At 46.2% G+C, this 17,063-nt stretch overlaps 2 protein-coding genes across 3 annotated transcripts in view; one reads left to right on the top strand and one right to left on the bottom strand.

Moving 5' to 3' along the window:
• The window catches only part of SND1 (staphylococcal nuclease and tudor domain containing 1), a 252,010-nt gene that overhangs the window by 31,577 nt on the left and 203,370 nt on the right, over positions 1–17,063 (bottom strand). The window lies entirely within an intron of this gene.
• On the top strand, positions 6,095–8,174 carry LRRC4 (leucine rich repeat containing 4). Its single transcript, XM_066634024.1, has one exon. The coding sequence runs from the start codon at positions 6,095–6,097 to the stop codon at positions 8,045–8,047; it is 1,953 nt and encodes a 650-aa protein (XP_066490121.1). The 3' UTR covers positions 8,048–8,174.

Raw genomic sequence — 17,063 nt, 5'->3', positions numbered from 1 at the left:
GACATCTATATAGTATTATATATTGTAGTAACATCTGGTAGTAGGAAAATTTAGAAATGGGGGGCGGGCATTCAGGTGTGTTGTCACAGACCTAATGCCAGCTCTAAGTGGACCTGTTAGTAGGGAGGCAGCAGGTCATCAGCTGGAGCCAGGATAGAAATGCTACTAGGAAGCATTCTGACTTCCAAGCCCCACTGCTACAAGAAGAGAATCTGGCCTAGGCCTGCCATGCTAAGAGCAATGTATGAGGAAAAAGAGGGTTCTGCCTAGATGTAACTGGTCCACGCTGGACAGCCATCTGAAGCTCCTGCCTTTTGTATTTTGAAGATCAGGAAGTGCAGTGAGCCAAAAGTGAGAGAAGAGCAGAACCTTCAAGGAAGGGAAGCTAGAAACTGAGCAGATAGGATAGGGAAATTGAGGAATCACTTAGTAGAGCCCACTCCCAAAGCCCCAAAGCTCAGTCCTCTCCAAAGCCCGTGTGATGGCATTCACATTCTCTTGAATTCTCCAGGACCTTCAAAAAATGAAAATGAGATGGTGACTTGTTAACAGTAGGTGATGGGATTGCACCTCCATTTAGTCAGGAAGGAGAATCTCCTCCCTCATCTCATCTCCTCAATCTGTTGTACCAGATAAGCTTGACTTTTCTGCCATTGTCTCTGTCCAAAGGTTCCAACTTTCTTTTCCATTCAACTCCCTTGTGTCTGAGATTGGGCATTCACATTCCTGGAGTAGAAGAATAGATAGAACTCAAAACTCACCCCTCCCCACTGTGGTTCTTAGTGGATCACAGTGGTACAGTCTCTAGCTAGCCCCAAATGCTGAATTCTTTCTATCTGCAAGAAGAACCTCACTCTCTTTACTCTGCACTGTTTCATACAGTACTACAACTGCTGGTTGTGTGAGGGAAAAACCCAAAGACTGCTGTTGGTGCTTGCCTTGTTCTTTTGGCTAGTAGGGGAGAGAGCTTCACCATCAAGACAAATGAAGGGCTACGCAAAGCCTCCCTAGGGGCCAGAGAGTAAGCTCCAGAATCACACTCTACCCCACTACAGGAGGTAGAGAGGAGATAGGATTCATCTGAGCAGAAGTACTATTCAAGGCCTGGCAGAGCTGAAGCAATTAACCATGCACATAAAGAGTGCAATCTCACTGAGTACCAAGAGCACCCAACTGGAGAAGTGACATAATCGTAGAAGTGACCCTTTCAGAAAATCTAGGAAGGAAAATTTAACCCAAGCTGTTCATAAAGCAGATTCTAAGCCTAATCTGACCTTCTCTGCACAGGGCTCACCACAACCTCCCTTCCAAGCTGTCCTAAAATAGTTTCAGTTCTTAAAACTCTTTTGTCCCTGCATCTTGTCCGAAGATCAAGATTATCCTCTCAGGTTTTCTCTTATTATTAACATTATTATTAACAGTATTTATATACCGCTTTTCAACTAAAAGTTCACAAAGCGGTTTACAGAGAAAAATCAAATAACTAAATGGCTCCCTGTCCCAAAAGGGCTCACAATCTAAAAAGATGCAAATGAATACCAGCAGACAGCCACTAGAACAGACACTGCTGGGGTGAGGTGGGCCAGTTACTCTCCCCCTGCTAAAAAAAGGAGCACCCATTTGAAAAAGTGCCAATTAGCAGGTAGCAATGTCTTAACTGACATGGTCTATCTCAGCCCTCCCATAAATGTCACCTGTGTTACATTTTAAGAGAACCACAGGGCACCACTGGTGCAAGGAATGGTAGTGGGAGGCAAGGCAGAATATCACCCCTGCTGTGCTAGATTTAGGAGTCGGGATATGACCATCAACACTTCCAGTGCTGGAAGGTCAAGAAAAGGAAAGCAGGTACACCATCTCCAGTTCAATTCATCACATCACTGCACTCTCTAGAGCAGGGGTGTTCAAACATTTTGGCAGGAGGGCCACATCATCTCTCTCACACTGTGTGGGGGCTGGGGAATAAAAGAATTAATTTACATTTAAAATTTGTATAAATTTACATAAATGAATTTATTGGAACTTGTATGAATGAATGAAGGTCTTGCAGTAGCTCAAGGCCTAAAAAAGGCCTTGTACAAAGCAAGGCCAGCCTTTCCTTCACTGCCACTGCTGCACCACAGACATGAAACAGCAAGTAGTAGAGGTTGCCCTCGTCCCACAGCTCAGGTGAGAGGTTGAACAGTTGTCCTCACGCTGAGAGCAGTTGCATTGGGCCAGCACAGGCTCCAGCAAGTCTCCAGAGGCTCATTGGAGACTGGGAACTCCCCGTGGGCTGGATTAGAAGCCCCTGAGGGCCGCAAGGCTGGGGTTTGGGCACCCTTGCTTTACAGCAAGTTGCACCAAAGGGAAGAACTTTGAGAAGAAAGGCCAAGGAAGACACATTTTCTACCAAGTGGCATTTGGAAGAAAGCAAAGTCTCTATTGCTCTATAGACCCATGGCACACACAATTGCATTAGCCAACAGGACCTACCTACCCAACTTCAAGACAAGGTCCTCTACCCCCAGCAAGATTCACCAGACCAGCTGAGCTAGTGGCTGTTGGAGGTTCCTTGAGTGGAGAAAAATGCCTCCATGTCAGCAACTCCAACCCACTCCACCTGTGCGCTCACTCAACCTCCTCCTTCCCAGCCCTGTTCCTCATGGGGGAAGGGTCACATCATGCATCACAATTGCATCTTGCAAGCCTGTCCCCTCCAGAGAGGCTTTTGCAAACTTCTTTTTGAATCCGGTGCACAGGCTTGCACAGGATTGCCCTTCTCCCTCTTTTCCACGGCTCTCCTTTTCATCCTCATCCAGTATTTGGTGCCTTTTCCACCCCCTTCTGTTTTGTTACATGCTTGGGGTAACCAGCCATTCACACACACACACACACACACACACACACACACACACCACCAAAAATCTCATTAGTGCACTTTGCTCAATATTCCACCCATACTCCAAACGAGGCTGGGCTAGGATTTGAACCTGAGTTTGGTAATGATACCATCATTGCTAACAGTAGTTCCAGAGTGGCCTTCTTTTTCTTCTTCCTGGGCTGCCAAAAGGCTGTCAATGGCCCAGGAACAGTATACATTAGACTGCAATCCTATATAGACTTTCCTGGGAGTAAGCCTCACTGAACACAATGGGACTTACTTCTGTGTACACATGCATAGGATTGTGCTGCTTATCTTCTAGCCAGGGTGACCAGACGTCTTCTTTTTCCAGGACATGCCATCTTTTATAGCTCTGTGTCCTGGAAAAGAAATGTCCTTCTTTTCCCTATCAGGGGACCCCTGCAGACAGCACATACCCTTCTTGTAATTAATAAAAAATAATTAATAAATTATATGTAATACATTTTTAAATTTAATAAGTAATATCGTGTTGAGATTAACCACATGAAATTGTTTATTTCATGTGGTTAATCTCAACACGATATTACTTATTAAATGTAATAAGTGTTTTTAGCTTTTATTTGTCATGTCCTACATTTTTCTTGGACCTCCTACATTTTGGGGTGCGTTGTTCTCTTTGTGATTATGACATCTGGTCACCCTGTGCATGTTGTTCTGCAACAGTTGATTATTGCAAAACTCAGAGTCCAATCCTATGCATGTCTACTCAGGAGGAAGTCCTATTCTAATCAATGGAGCTTACTCCCACTGAAGTGTGAATAAAGACTGCAACCTTAATTTAAAATCCCCCTCCATTTTTTGCTTGTTTAGGCATTTATTTTTGACCCATAAACTGGATTGTCATAGTTTGTATTTATTGAGACTTCCCACTTCCCTGAATCTAAGGCCTTTGGTGTGTTTTCTAATGGGGGAGGGACCCTCCTTGAGGGGAAAAGGCCATACTGTGATTTTTCTCTGCACACCTCCCCCAGTGACAGTTGGGAGAGGAGTGGAGTGGCAATAACTGATTTTATGGCCAGTTGGAGTGGCAATAACTGATTTTCCTACTCCCCCATCTCATTCCAAGTTCTTTGTGTCAATTTCCTTTGCTTTTCTTTCTCTGACTTCCAAGGAAACTTGGGGGGTAGGGTGTGCAGTAAAATAATTTCTCCAGAGCAAAAATATTTTCTCCTTTTAAAGTAAAAGGCAGTAAATAGGTGCTAGAAAAAAGGGAGATGGTATCTGTGTTGCAAAACTGAATCAAGGATGGGAAAATCTGAAGCCATTTGGGGAACTGCATTTTGTCATACAAAATCAGGGAGGACCAGGAGTTGAAATGTACTTTGTCAGTCCACATTTGGAGGCACTGAGAGTCTTTATTCCTGGGATAAAGAATAATTGTTAATGATTGTTAATGACTGAATAATTGAAATGATTGTTAAGGTAGTGCAATGTCACTGGCTTTAAAATGCAATATTATTGTCTGGGGTGGGGGAGGGGAAGACTACTAACCTAGCATATCTCTTTTACTTTTTCTCCTGTATTTTCCTTTATTTTTTCAAAAATATATAGATGTGTGCAAAAACATAAAAGAGATTTATATATACTAGTTCTATACTGGTATACTTACATATATAGATATAAGTATGATCAATAGATGTATATACACACCTGCAAAAATTACCAGAGTTAAATTTCTTTAATGATAGATGTTTGTTGCACATCAATATCTGTATCTATAGAAAGCAGAGGACATTGTGACATTGATAGAATTCTTTTATTATTCATACTTCTCTGCAACTAGAAGGTACCCACTAGTTTCTTAACTACTGAGAATAATTTTGGCATTTACTCCAGGGGATGAAAATCATGATTAACATTTTTTTGTTTTAATTACAAGTCATTTCAGTTAAGGTAGTGCTCAGGGTGTGTCCCCCAGACTGGATCTGCCCCTGCCATCACTACACATTCTCACAAACTGAGGCTACAAAAATAACTTAGCAGTGATCCTGTTCCCTCTCCAGGTGGCTGCGGAAAAAGGCTGATCACATCTCCTCTTAGGTGGACCCCGGTTGGAATCGCCTGCCCCCTTCTTCTTTCCTCCATTCATCTGTCTTGGCAGAGCAGCAGCACCAGGGAAGCTGAGCTCAGCAAATTGCTGGAAAGATGGCTTTCCCATTACAGCTCATAGGGAAGTGGGACCGGCAGGCAGGAAGGGAGGGGCTGCTGCTGTTGCATTAACAGCAAGACGAATAAGTGAGGAGCACAGGCTGCTCTTCCCAAGGATCCTCAATGACGCGTCAGCAGTGGAACATTCCGGTTCTGAGTGAAGGAAAAAATAATGTAAGAGCAGCACCAGCTTCCAGAGGTACATCAGGAGCTGCTAGCCAAGGAAGATGGTCCCAGGCTGCTCCTCCACTGCTGCTGCCTCCGCCCTATTCGCCCTTCCCCCTTCGCCCGCCCCCTCCTCTGTCTCCTTCCGCTGCTGCAGTTGCTGTCGTCTATAGGCAACAAAGACATTGAAGGCATCAGCCAGAGCAGCAGCAACGGAGGGGAGCTGGCGCCGCAACTCACTACCTCAGAGACTGGAGGAGAGAAGGAGGCGAGTCGGCATTAGCCCCACCAGCGCCTCTTCTTGAGCCAGCCAGCTAGCTGCTGCAGACCAGGCACCATGCTGCAGCCTCTGTAGCTGTGCTGGAAGGCGACCCAGGACTATTTGGCCAAGCGGGAAAGCCTTGCTGAGCTATACATATGCCCATGGAGCCCCCTGCCACAGCAAGCAATCCTTCTGGTGCTCCAGGTCACCCCTACCTACAGGGAATCATTGCAGCCAGGACGGCCGCCAGCACATATGCCTTGGCACCTGCATAGCTAGTGAATCTAGGAAGACCCACACACAACTCCAAGGCCAGAGGAGGAGACAGGCAAGCACTGCCCAGCCAGGAGAGCTGCAAGGAATAATCAAGCACGGTAAAAGAGAAACCCACCTAAGGACTCATGAGGGCCAGAGGCTGGACAGGCAAGTAGGACCTGACCTTGGGTCCTGCCTAGGCTCTTTCTATTCATCCTCTGTCCTCCTCCATTTTCTTCTGATGGCCAATGGTGGTAGCAGCAGAAGTGGCAGTTCCTGCCAACCTGGCTAAAGGAGAGGGCCAGTTATTCATTCTTTGCCAAATCCCCAACAATGGTGAATTATGGACGTGCCACACTATGAAGCTCTTGCGGCAGGCAGCTGTGCACCACACCTGGAACACTGCCCTGCTGGCCATAGTCTACCTGGTGGTGCAAGCCTGGATGGTGTCGGCAGGGGCCGGGCTGCAGAGTTGCCCCTCTGTGTGCTTCTGCAGTAACCAGTTCAGCAAGGTGGTGTGCACACGGCGCGGCCTGGCTGAGGTGCCCGCGGGCATTCCCTCCAACACGCGCTACCTCAACCTGATGGAGAACAACATCCGGAGGATCCAGGCTGACAGCTTCCGCCACCTGCACCACCTGGAGGTGCTGCAGTTGGGCCGCAACACCATCCGGCAGATCGAGGTGGGCGCCTTCAACGGCCTGGCCAGCCTCAACACCCTGGAGCTCTTCGACAACTGGCTGACCGTGGTCCCCAGCGGGGCCTTCGAGTACCTGTCCAAGCTGCGCGAGCTCTGGCTGCGCAACAACCCCATCGAGAGCATCTCCTTCTACGCCTTCAACCGCGTCCCCTCCCTCATGCGCCTGGACCTGGGCGAGCTCAAGAAGCTCAAGTACATCTCCGAGGGGGCCTTTGAGGGGCTCTACAACCTCAAGTACCTGAACCTTGGCATGTCCAACATTAAAGACATGCCCAACCTCACGCCTCTGGTGGGGCTGGAGGAGCTGGAGATGTCCGGGAACAACTTCCCCGCCATCAAGCCGGGCTCTTTCCATGGGCTGAAAGCGCTCAAAAAGCTGTGGATCATGAGCTCCCAGATCAGCCTGATTGAGCGCAACGCCTTCGATGACCTCACGGCACTGGTGGAGCTGAACCTGGCCCACAACAACCTCACCTCTCTGCCCCATGACCTCTTTGCCCCTCTGAGGTACCTGGTGGAGCTCCACCTGCACCACAACCCCTGGAGTTGTGACTGTGATGTCTTGTGGCTATCCTGGTGGCTGCGGGAGTACATTCCCACCAACTCCACCTGCTGTGGGCGCTGCCATGCCCCCACGCACATGCGGGGCAAGTTCCTGGTGGAGGTAGACCAGACCTCCTTCCAGTGCTCAGCCCCCTTCATCATGGACGCCCCCCGGGACCTCAACATCTCGGAGGGGAGGGTGGCTGAGCTCAAGTGCCGGACACCCTCCATGTCCTCCGTGAAGTGGCTGCTGCCCAACGGGACCGTGCTGAGCCACGCTTCCAACCACCCACGGATCGCCGTCCTCAATGACGGCACCCTGAACTTCTCCCAAGTGTTCCTGACGGACACCGGGGTGTACACTTGCATGGTCACAAACGTGGCGGGGAATTCCAACGCTTCGGCCTACCTCAACGTGAGCACCGCCGAGCTCAACACTTCCAACTACAGTTTCTTCACCACTGTCACAGTGGAGACCACGGAGACTTCCCCTGAGGACATCTTCCCCAAGTTCACCAAGCCAGTGCCAACCACATCCACAGGCTATCAGCCAGCCTACACCACCACCACCACCGTGCTCATCCAGACCACTAAGACACCCAAGCAGGACCCCACCTTGGACAACAATGACCAGATGCAGACCAGCCTGGATGAGGTGATGAAGACCACCAAGATCATCATTGGCTGCTTTGTGGCTGTGACGCTGCTGGCAGCAGCCATGTTGATTGTCTTTTACAAACTTCGCAAAAGGCACCAGCAGCGGAGCACTGTCACGGCCGCCAGGACTGTGGAGATCATACAAGTGGACGAGGACATTCCGGCCTCGGCGGCAGCTGCACCAACAGCAACAACCACCACCTTGACCACATCTGGTGGAGCAGGTGAGGGGGCAGTTGTACTGCCAGCTATCCATGACCACATTAACTACAACACTTACAAACCGTCACATGGGGCCCATTGGACAGAAAACTGTTTGGGGAACTCGCTGCACCCCACAGTTACAACTATTGCTGAACCTTATTTAATTCAGACCCACCCCAAGGAAAAACTGCAGGAAACGCAAATCTGACTCTTTGCCCTCCCCAAGAAATTATTTTTTAAAAATGCTATAGAATGCACAAAACAGAGATCAACTTTTGTACAGAAGGGAGATGGAGTGGGGGAGGGTTTTTCTTGTTTATGCTTAAATATTAAGGTTATGGCTAATATAAGAGAAAATTATATTAAAAATGTTTAAAAAACCCTATTTTTGAAATTTGAAAGTTCTATTTAAAAGGAGGTAGCATCACACACACACACATACACACACAGGAAACAGAAATTGCCATTGTATGACTTTCTGAAATGAAACATTTAAAAGTAAAAAAAGGGTTTGAAGAAGATGATGATAAAAGATGATAATAGAAAACCACAATTTGAAGGACTAGCTGGGGTGGGACTTGTATGATGACAATGTAACTTAGAATACAGTAAAAATAAACCTGTTTCTATAGAGACACTCTTTTTGGAAGGCTAGGGAAAAAAAAACACTTCCTATATTTACAGCAAAAAATGATAGCTCACAACAGTGTCTGTACTGTGCTAAAACATTACAAATGCAATAAAACTGTTATTTTTAAAAAAAACAACACAGTTATCACAAGGGAATTAAATAACAGCAAAAAATTAAAACCAGCAAGAGTCTTCGCCACTCTCTCTCTCTCTATGAGAATGAGGAAGATATGCTAGCAGGGCCCCAGAACACCAAGTGACCATAAGCAGGTGGATTAGCTGATTGACTCTCCATTGTAGTTGTGTGTCCCGCCCCCCCCCCCCACCACCAAAAAAGGAGCTGCTCTGCCTGCAGGCAGTGGCTGATAGCTTTCCACTGCACCACATTCCTGCGGTCCCATTTTACACTATATGTGCAGTGGGTGAACAAACCACTATTTGATTTTCCGAGGGGAGGCAGAAAAGCAGGGTAATGCACCTGCTGGGGGACATTGGAAGAGTCTAATGCTGCAGTCTTGTGTGTAAACCAATCTGTGGGCAATCTGACATATGATTGTAGAACCACAAACCAATTTGTGTGTTGTTTTTTTCCTTAAGGGCGGGGGGGGGGAGAGAAAGAGGAAGGGGCTTTTGTATCCTTTCTCTGGTGCTTTAAGTGCTCTTTGAAATAAGGGCCAAGATGCTTTTGCTCACAAATGCAGGATGTTCACAGTCCCACCCACTTCTCAAAACACAAACAGATGCCACAGGAGAAAATATGGAAAAGTAGCATCATTTTGTGCAGAGTACGGGGGTGGGGGGGGGGTGGAGTGGGGAATGATGCTGTCCCCCATCCTGAAGAGGGGAGAAGACAGAAGGGGAGGTGATAGGCATCTTGTTTTTCCACTAAAACCACTTTTCTGTCTTGACTATGGTTGCTCTTTTCAGAGAAGGAAGGCAAAGAAATTGCAGCCTAAAGGGGGCAGTGAGTAGGTGGGTGGGAGAGAAAACAACAGTTCCAAAGCCAGAAAAATCTGTATTCTGTAATTCTGAGACAAGTGTATTTTTGTATTTTAATAAATATTGTTGAAACTTTTCATTATGCAATGATCTTAAAAGGTTACACTGAATGTCAAAATGGAGGAGCAGGGAGAGAGAACCAAGTTACCACCACATTTCCAAAAATTTGGGACCCAAAAAGTTTGATACAGAACTGAAATTCAAAAACATTTTTAAGATAAGGGAGAAACCTAAAAGTTAAATTTCAAAGAAGTGTTTACTATTTTTTTAAAAACAAATAGCCTTTCCTTGAACTGAATAAAAACAATTTCAAGTGCTAAAATCAGCCATCCAGTCTATTCTATTGCAACTGGGGGGGCGGGTAGCCCCTTGCAGATAGAGATTATGCCCCTTCAAGGGGAGATTGGGACAGTTTCATAAAACCATGGCACAACCACCTCCATCCCTCTCTCTCTTGTCACTGAGCAACTGAAACCTGAGACTGTTGAGGTGCAGGTATGTGTGAGAGGGAAGAGATTTACTCAGCACAGCAGTACTGGACCAGCTGAAAGAAAATCAGTAATCTGGTGCTGGAGTTGGAGTCACCTCCTTTGGGTGCCATTTTGTCTTTTGTGTGTTGGATGAAGCAAGACAGGGATTATACAGAGCAGGGGTGTCATACAGAGGACCGAATAGCATTCATGATGTCTGCTGAGGGTCAAAAGTGATGTCATTAGGCAGGAAGTGATTTCATTAAACAGGTCATGACCAAAAATAAGTACGTTTTTCTCACATTTTCTCTCATTAACTGCAAATGATAGAAGAGAAAATATACATATCTTGATCATGTTCAAGATATGGGACAGCCCAATTTTCATATAGGCTGCCCTTTCAGCAGTAACACCTCAGAATGGCTCAGCAACTGAGAGCCTGAGGGCCAGATAAAAAGCTTCCGCGGGCTGCATCCGGCCCCTGGGCCTTATGTTTGACACCCCTGATATAGAGGGTGGCTATGCAGGACTGGCTGACGTATCAGTATCTTACGCCACCCTCTACAGCCAGCAGAACCTACCAAAGGCCTTATCATGTTCACTACATTCCAACGAAGACCAAGCTAGGCAGCCTTTACAGCCAAAGAGAAAGAGGTGAAAGAAACAACCCCTTGCAACAAAGAAAGGAGATGAGGAGGGGAAACACAAGAAGGTTTTACTGAGACACTGCTCTGCTAGAATTCTGTCCTGGGGGGTAGTCTATTATTGTGCCCTTCATCATAGATTGCCACCTGCAAACCAGAAAGGGATCAAATTTGACCTTGGGACTGGGACACCAAATGCAATCTTGTCCTTGCCTAAGGCTGAAAAAGTAAGGCCCTTTAGTCAAGACAGGCTAAATCCTGGTCCCAAATCAGATATTGAGTTATACTATAGCCTTGTAATGGAAGTAGAAAATGGGGAGGAATCGAATGTTCCCAATTCTCCCTGCAAATTGAACCTTAAACATAAGGTTTGTGAAATCACTGTGAAATCATCAGTGTAAGAACATAAGAAGAGCTCTGCTTGATCAGGCAAAAGGCCCATAGAGTTCAGCTTCCCATATTCTCAGTGGCCCACCAGATGCATCAGGGAGCACATAAGACAACATAAGACAAATGCTGTTTCCAGCATTCAGAGTCAGCCTACTTCTAAAACCAGGAGTTTGTGTACATTTATTTATTTATTTATTTATTTATTTATTTATTTATTTATTTATTTATTATTTATTCGATTTATATTTCGCCTTTCTCCCTGAAGGGCACCCAAGGCGGCTTGTAACAGCTTGTAACGTGATGGATTTTTCCTCCAGAAATCTGTTCAATCTCACTTTAAAGACACCTAGGCAATGTGCCATCACCACATCCTGTGGCAAGGAGTTCCACAGACTTATTATAAGCTTAAAAATCTGCTCAGTTTCAAGGAGTAGGAGGGAAGTGCAGCATTCCAAAGTAAAAGTGCACTTTTCAGCCCCAAAACTTATGGGCTTCCCAAACTAAAAAAAAAACAAGTTTGCCACTAAATAAGAAGGGCAAATGAATAAATGTCATTGAATGGAAAGTAGTAAAGGAATACTAGATAGGAGCCAGACTCAGGGAAATGGTTTTGTGCTAGCTGCCAGGAGGAGAACAAGTCTCCCTCCAGACCCAGGTGGCCCCCTATGTTACCAGTTTCCTATTTCTCAAAACAAAGGGATCATCACATGCAAAGAGCTTCACAGAGCTATTTTCTTAAGGCCTACAAGGAAAGATGACAGTTACAGAGAGAAATTGAAGCTACTAGCAGAGCTATGGACCATCCTACTATGAGGCTAACAGGCCAAGGGGTGAGTCCAGCTGGACCATTTACTCCTTTCCTTCCAGCCAGTTGTGGAGTCAGCACACTTAACCAAACAAACAAACAAACATGCAACAAAACAAACATACAAACCAGCCTCTTTAGGCTTAGCACCAGTGTTTTCAGCACTGTAAGAACTTAAGAACAGACTGCTGGATCAGGCCAAAGGCCCATCTAGTCCAGCTTCCTGTATCTCATAGTGGCCCTCCAGGTGTGGCAGGAAGCACACAACACAGCAGGAGACCTGCATCCTGGTACGCTCCTTCGCTTCTGGCATTCAGAGACAGCCTACTACTAAAATCAGGAGGTAGTACGTACACATCATGGCTTGTAACTTGAGATGGACATTTCTTCCACAAATGTGTCCAATTGCCTTTTAAAGTCTCCCATGCCAGAGGCCATCACCACATCCTGTGGCAAGGTGTTCCACAGACTAACTATATGCTGGGTAAAACAATATTTTCTTTTGTCTGTCCTAACTCTCCCAACACTTAATTATGTCCCCCGGTTCTGGTGCTGTGTGAGAGGGAAAAGAACATCTCCCTATCCACTCTATCCATCCCCTGTGTAACTCTGTAAGTCATGTCCCCACGCAGGTGCCTTTTTTCTAGACTGAAGAGCCCCAGATGCTGTAACGTTTCCTTGTGGAGATATCCCCGTCCAGTCATCATTTTGGTTGCTCTCTTCTGCTTTCCTTATGAGGAAAGGCTACGGTGTTTGGGCCTCTTCAGCCTAGAAAAGAGACGCCTGAGGGGGGACATGATTGAGACATACAAAATTATGCAGGGGATGGACAGAGTGAATAGAGAGATGCTCTTTACACTCTCACATAACACCAGAACCAGGGGACATCCACTAAAATTGAGTGTTGGGCGGGTTAGGACAGACAAAAGAAAATATTTCTTTACTCACCGTGTGGTCGGTCTGTGGAACTCCTTGCCACAGGATATGGTGCTGGCGTCTAGCCTGGATGCCTTTAAAAGGGGATTGGACAAGTTTCTGGAGGAAAACTCCATTACGGGCTACAAGCCATGATGTGTATGCGCAACCTCCTGATTTTAGAAATGGGTTATGTCAGAAGGCCAGATGCAGGGGAGGGCACCAGGATGAGGTCTCTTGTTATCTGGTGTGCTCCCTGGGGCATTTGGTGGGCCACTGTGAGATACAGGAAGCTGGACTAGATGGGCCTATGGCCTGATCCAGTGGGGCTGTTCTTATGTTCTGCCTCTTTTCCATTTCCACCATATCCTTTTTTGAGATGTGGCAACTAGAACTGGACACAATAGTCCAGATGTGACCTTACCATAGGTTTATACAATAGCATTAAAATACTGGTTGTTTTATTCTCAATACCTTTTCTAATGATCCCAAACATAGAATTAGCCCTCTTTACTGCTGCCACACATTGGGTCGACACTTTCATCGACCTGTCCACCACCACTCCAAGATCTCTCTCCTGATCTATCACAGACAGCTCAGAAACCATTAGCCTGTATGTGAAGTTTCAGTTTTTTGCCCCAAAGTGTATACATTTACTTGCATTGAAACATATCTGCCCTTTTGCTGCCCATTCTGCCAGTTTGGAGAGATCTTTCTGGAGCTCTTCACAATCCCTTCTGGTCTTCACCACTCAGAAAAGTTTAGTGTCATCTGCAAATTTGAACAGGTTGAAAAGCATTGGTCCCAGGACGGATCCTTGGTGCACATGCTTTTCACCTTTCACCACTATGAAAATTGCCCTTTGTCATCCACTTTCTGTTTCATGCTCCTCAACCAATTCCAAAACCAGGAGAGGACCTGCCCTCTTATTCCCTGATTGTGGAGTTTTTTCAGCAGCCTTTGGTGAGGGATCGTGTCAAATATCTTCTGAAAATCCAGATATAGAATATCCAGAGGTTCACATGCCTTTTGAGTTTTCAAAAAATTCTAAAAGGTTTGTGAGGCATGACTTATCCTTACAGAAGTCATGCCGATTCTGCCTCAGTGAGGCCTCTTCTTGTATGTGTTTTAAGATTTTATCTCTGATGAGGCATTCTACCATCTTATGCAGAGCAAACATTAGGCTGACCGGCCTATAGTTTCACGGGTCCCCTCTCCTTCCCTTTTTAAAAATAAGTGTGACATTTACTATCCTCCAATACTCTTGCACATGGCCATTTTAAGGGATAAGTTGTATATTTCAGTCAAGAGATCAGCAAAGTCATTCTTCAGTTCCTTAACAACCCTTGGGTGGATGCCATCTGGGCCCGGTGAATTATTGATCTTTAATTTTTCAATTAGGTCTGAAATGTCTTCTCTTCTAACCTCTATGTGATCTAATTCCTTAGTCAGGAGGCATTGTTCAGGCAGCGATATTTGCCTGAGGTATTTTACTGTGAAGACAGATGCAAAGAACTCATGTAATTTCTCTGCCATCTCCAAATCTCCTTTTATCACCCCTTTCCCTCCATCACTGTCCAGAGGACCAACTGCTTTTCTGGCAGATTTCAAGGTCCCTTTTAGGTTTTTGGTCCAGAGGACGGTAGCCTGCCCCCAGTATTACATTGTTCCTTAAGCCGGTAATTTAACCCACAGTTATTCTATAGTGGAGTTGAGTTCCATCTCAACTCTACTAGATTCTATCCCTTCTTTAACATAGATGACCATCCCATCTCCGATAAGTCCCTCCCTGTTCCTCCTATAGTTAATAGCTTGGAATTGAAGTATCCCACTGATTCTCTTCATTCCACCATGTTTCTGTTATATCCACTACATCAATGTTTTCCCTAACCACCAAACATTCCAGTCCTCCATCTTTGCTTAGAGACTTGCATTGTCCTTCCTTGCACACCATTCTTGGTGGAGTGGGTTAGGAACATCGTCAGCTCTCTCTGTCACTGCTGCTCCATTCCTTTGGACAGAGTAAAATTAGAATTTTGTGCTACACCATCATTCCCCCACAGAGTTGTGGGAGGAAGCAGCACAACTGCTAGGCCTGATTCAGCCACAGGCAACAGTAGCACTTGCTGCAGAAGAGAGGGACTATTGGATGTGTCAAACCCCAAAGTCTGCAGAGAGGTATGTGTGGAAAGAGAGCTGATCCTAGCTGAATCCTTTTAGAATTCTTTGAAAAGGTCAACAGGCATGTGGATGCCGGACATTATATATCTGGACTTTCAGAAGGCGTTTGACACGGTCCCTCACCAAAGGCTACTGAAAAAACTCCACAGTCAGGGAATTAGAAGACAGGTCCTCTCATGGATTGGGACCTGGTTGAAGACCAGGAAGCAGAGAGTGGGTGTCAATGGGCAATTTTCACAATGGAGAGAGGTGAAAAGCGGTGTGCCCCAAGGATCTGTCCTGGGACCGGTGCTTTTCAACCTCTTCATAAATGACCTGGAGACAGGGTTGAGCAGTGAGGTGGCTAAGTTTGCAGACGACACCAAACTTTTCTGAGTGGTGAAGACCAGAAGTGATTGTGAGGAGCTCCAGAAGGATCTCTCCAGACTGGCAGAATGGGCAGCAAAACGGCAGATGCGCTTCAATGTCAGTAAGTGTAAAGTCATGCACATTGGGGCAAAAAATCAAAACTTTAGATATAGGCTGATGGGTTCTGAGCTGTCTGTGACAGATCAGGAGAGAGATCTTGGGGTGGTGGTGGACAGGTCGATGAAAGTGTCAACCCAATGTGCGGCGGCAGTGAAGAAGGCCAATTCTATGCTTGGGATCATTAGGAAGGGTATTGAGAACAAAACGGCTAGTATTATAATGCTGTTGTACAAATCGACGGTAAGGCCACACCTGGAGTATTGTGTCCAGTTCTGGTCACCGCATCTCAAAAAAGACATAGTGGAAATGGAAAAGGTGCAAAAGAAAGCGACTAAGATGATTACGGGGCTGGGGCACCTTCCTTATGAGGAAAGGCTACGGTGTTTGGGCCTCTTCAGCCTAGAAAAGAGATGCCTGAGGGGGGACATGATTGAGACATACAAAATTATGCATGGGAAGGATAAAGTGGATAGAGAGATGCTCGTTACACTCTCACGTAACACCAGAACCAGGGAACATCCACTAAAATTGAGTGTTGGGAGACTTAAGACAGAGAAAAGAAAATATTTCTTTACTCAGCATGCGGTCGGCCTGTGGAACTCCTTGCCGCATGATGTGGTGCCGGCATCTGGCCAGGATGCCTTTAAAAGGGATTGGACCAGTTTCTGGAGGAAAACTCCATTACGGGGTTCAAGCCATGATGTGTATGCGCAACCTCCTGATTTTAGAAATGGGCTATGTCAGAAGGCCAGATGCAAGGGAGGGCACCAGGATGCAGGTCTCTTGTTATCTGGTGTGCTCCCTGGGGCATTTGGTGGGCCACTGTGAGATACAGGAAGCTGGACTAGATGGGCCTATGGCCTGATCCAGTGGGGCTGTTCTTATGTTCTTTACTGTCATTTGGGGGTTTATTTCTGGCATAGGACAGGTGGAAGAAGATGCTATCAGTACGTTGAAAACGGAGCCGGTCTGTGAAAACATACATCCAATTTTATTTATCCTGCTTGCTTTAGTATTGCTCAGAACCATCAGCTAGAGAAAATCCTGCTCAGTCAGCAGCAGCTCCCATTCCAGTTGCAGTTCAGTGACAAAACAGATTTCTGCTCAGGCTGCCCCCATCAGACACATGTGCCCCATCCCCCTTCCGCTGCCTCACTGAACTCTTTAATATGCATGACAAGTGGAAAAGGACATGGCTGGAATGAGAGTGATTGGATTGAAGTGCCTAGCTTTTAATTTTGCCTTGATAAGAATACAGCAATGTCAATAGTGCAACCAATCACATGAAATACCAAAAGCTCCGGGAGACTTTGCAACTGACAATTTGAATGGGTAAAGGTGACTGTGGTGGGAATAGTCCCCTGGCTGACAACAGTGTGCTTTTGAATGGCTGGTGCTTATCTGGGGAGATTGGAGGGGGAGATTAATGGGATTGTGAGGGAGGGAAGGGGGGAGAAAGAGGTGCCCCTTTGCTACTCTACAGGTGCAGAAAAGCTTCTGACCAAGGAGTGGGTGGAGTTGTGTGTTGCAAACCAGTTAGAGCTCAGCTGCCCTGTACCATGTCTATGGCAAGGGGAGAGGGGAGTAACTTTTCTGTTAACAGATGTGAGGGAGGAGAGCAGGAAAGTGCTCTGTTGAAAGAATGAGGAAAGGGCTGTTAGAGAAACACCAGACCTCTAGGCCTCACTCCTCACAAGCAACACTTATCCTCTCTCTCTCTCT

Source organism: Tiliqua scincoides, chromosome 7, assembly GCF_035046505.1.
Source record: "Tiliqua scincoides isolate rTilSci1 chromosome 7, rTilSci1.hap2, whole genome shotgun sequence".
Classification (NCBI taxonomy): domain Eukaryota; kingdom Metazoa; phylum Chordata; class Lepidosauria; order Squamata; family Scincidae; genus Tiliqua; species Tiliqua scincoides.
Note: the sequence above shows the minus strand (reverse complement) of the source record. Positions and strands in the feature narration are given on the sequence as shown.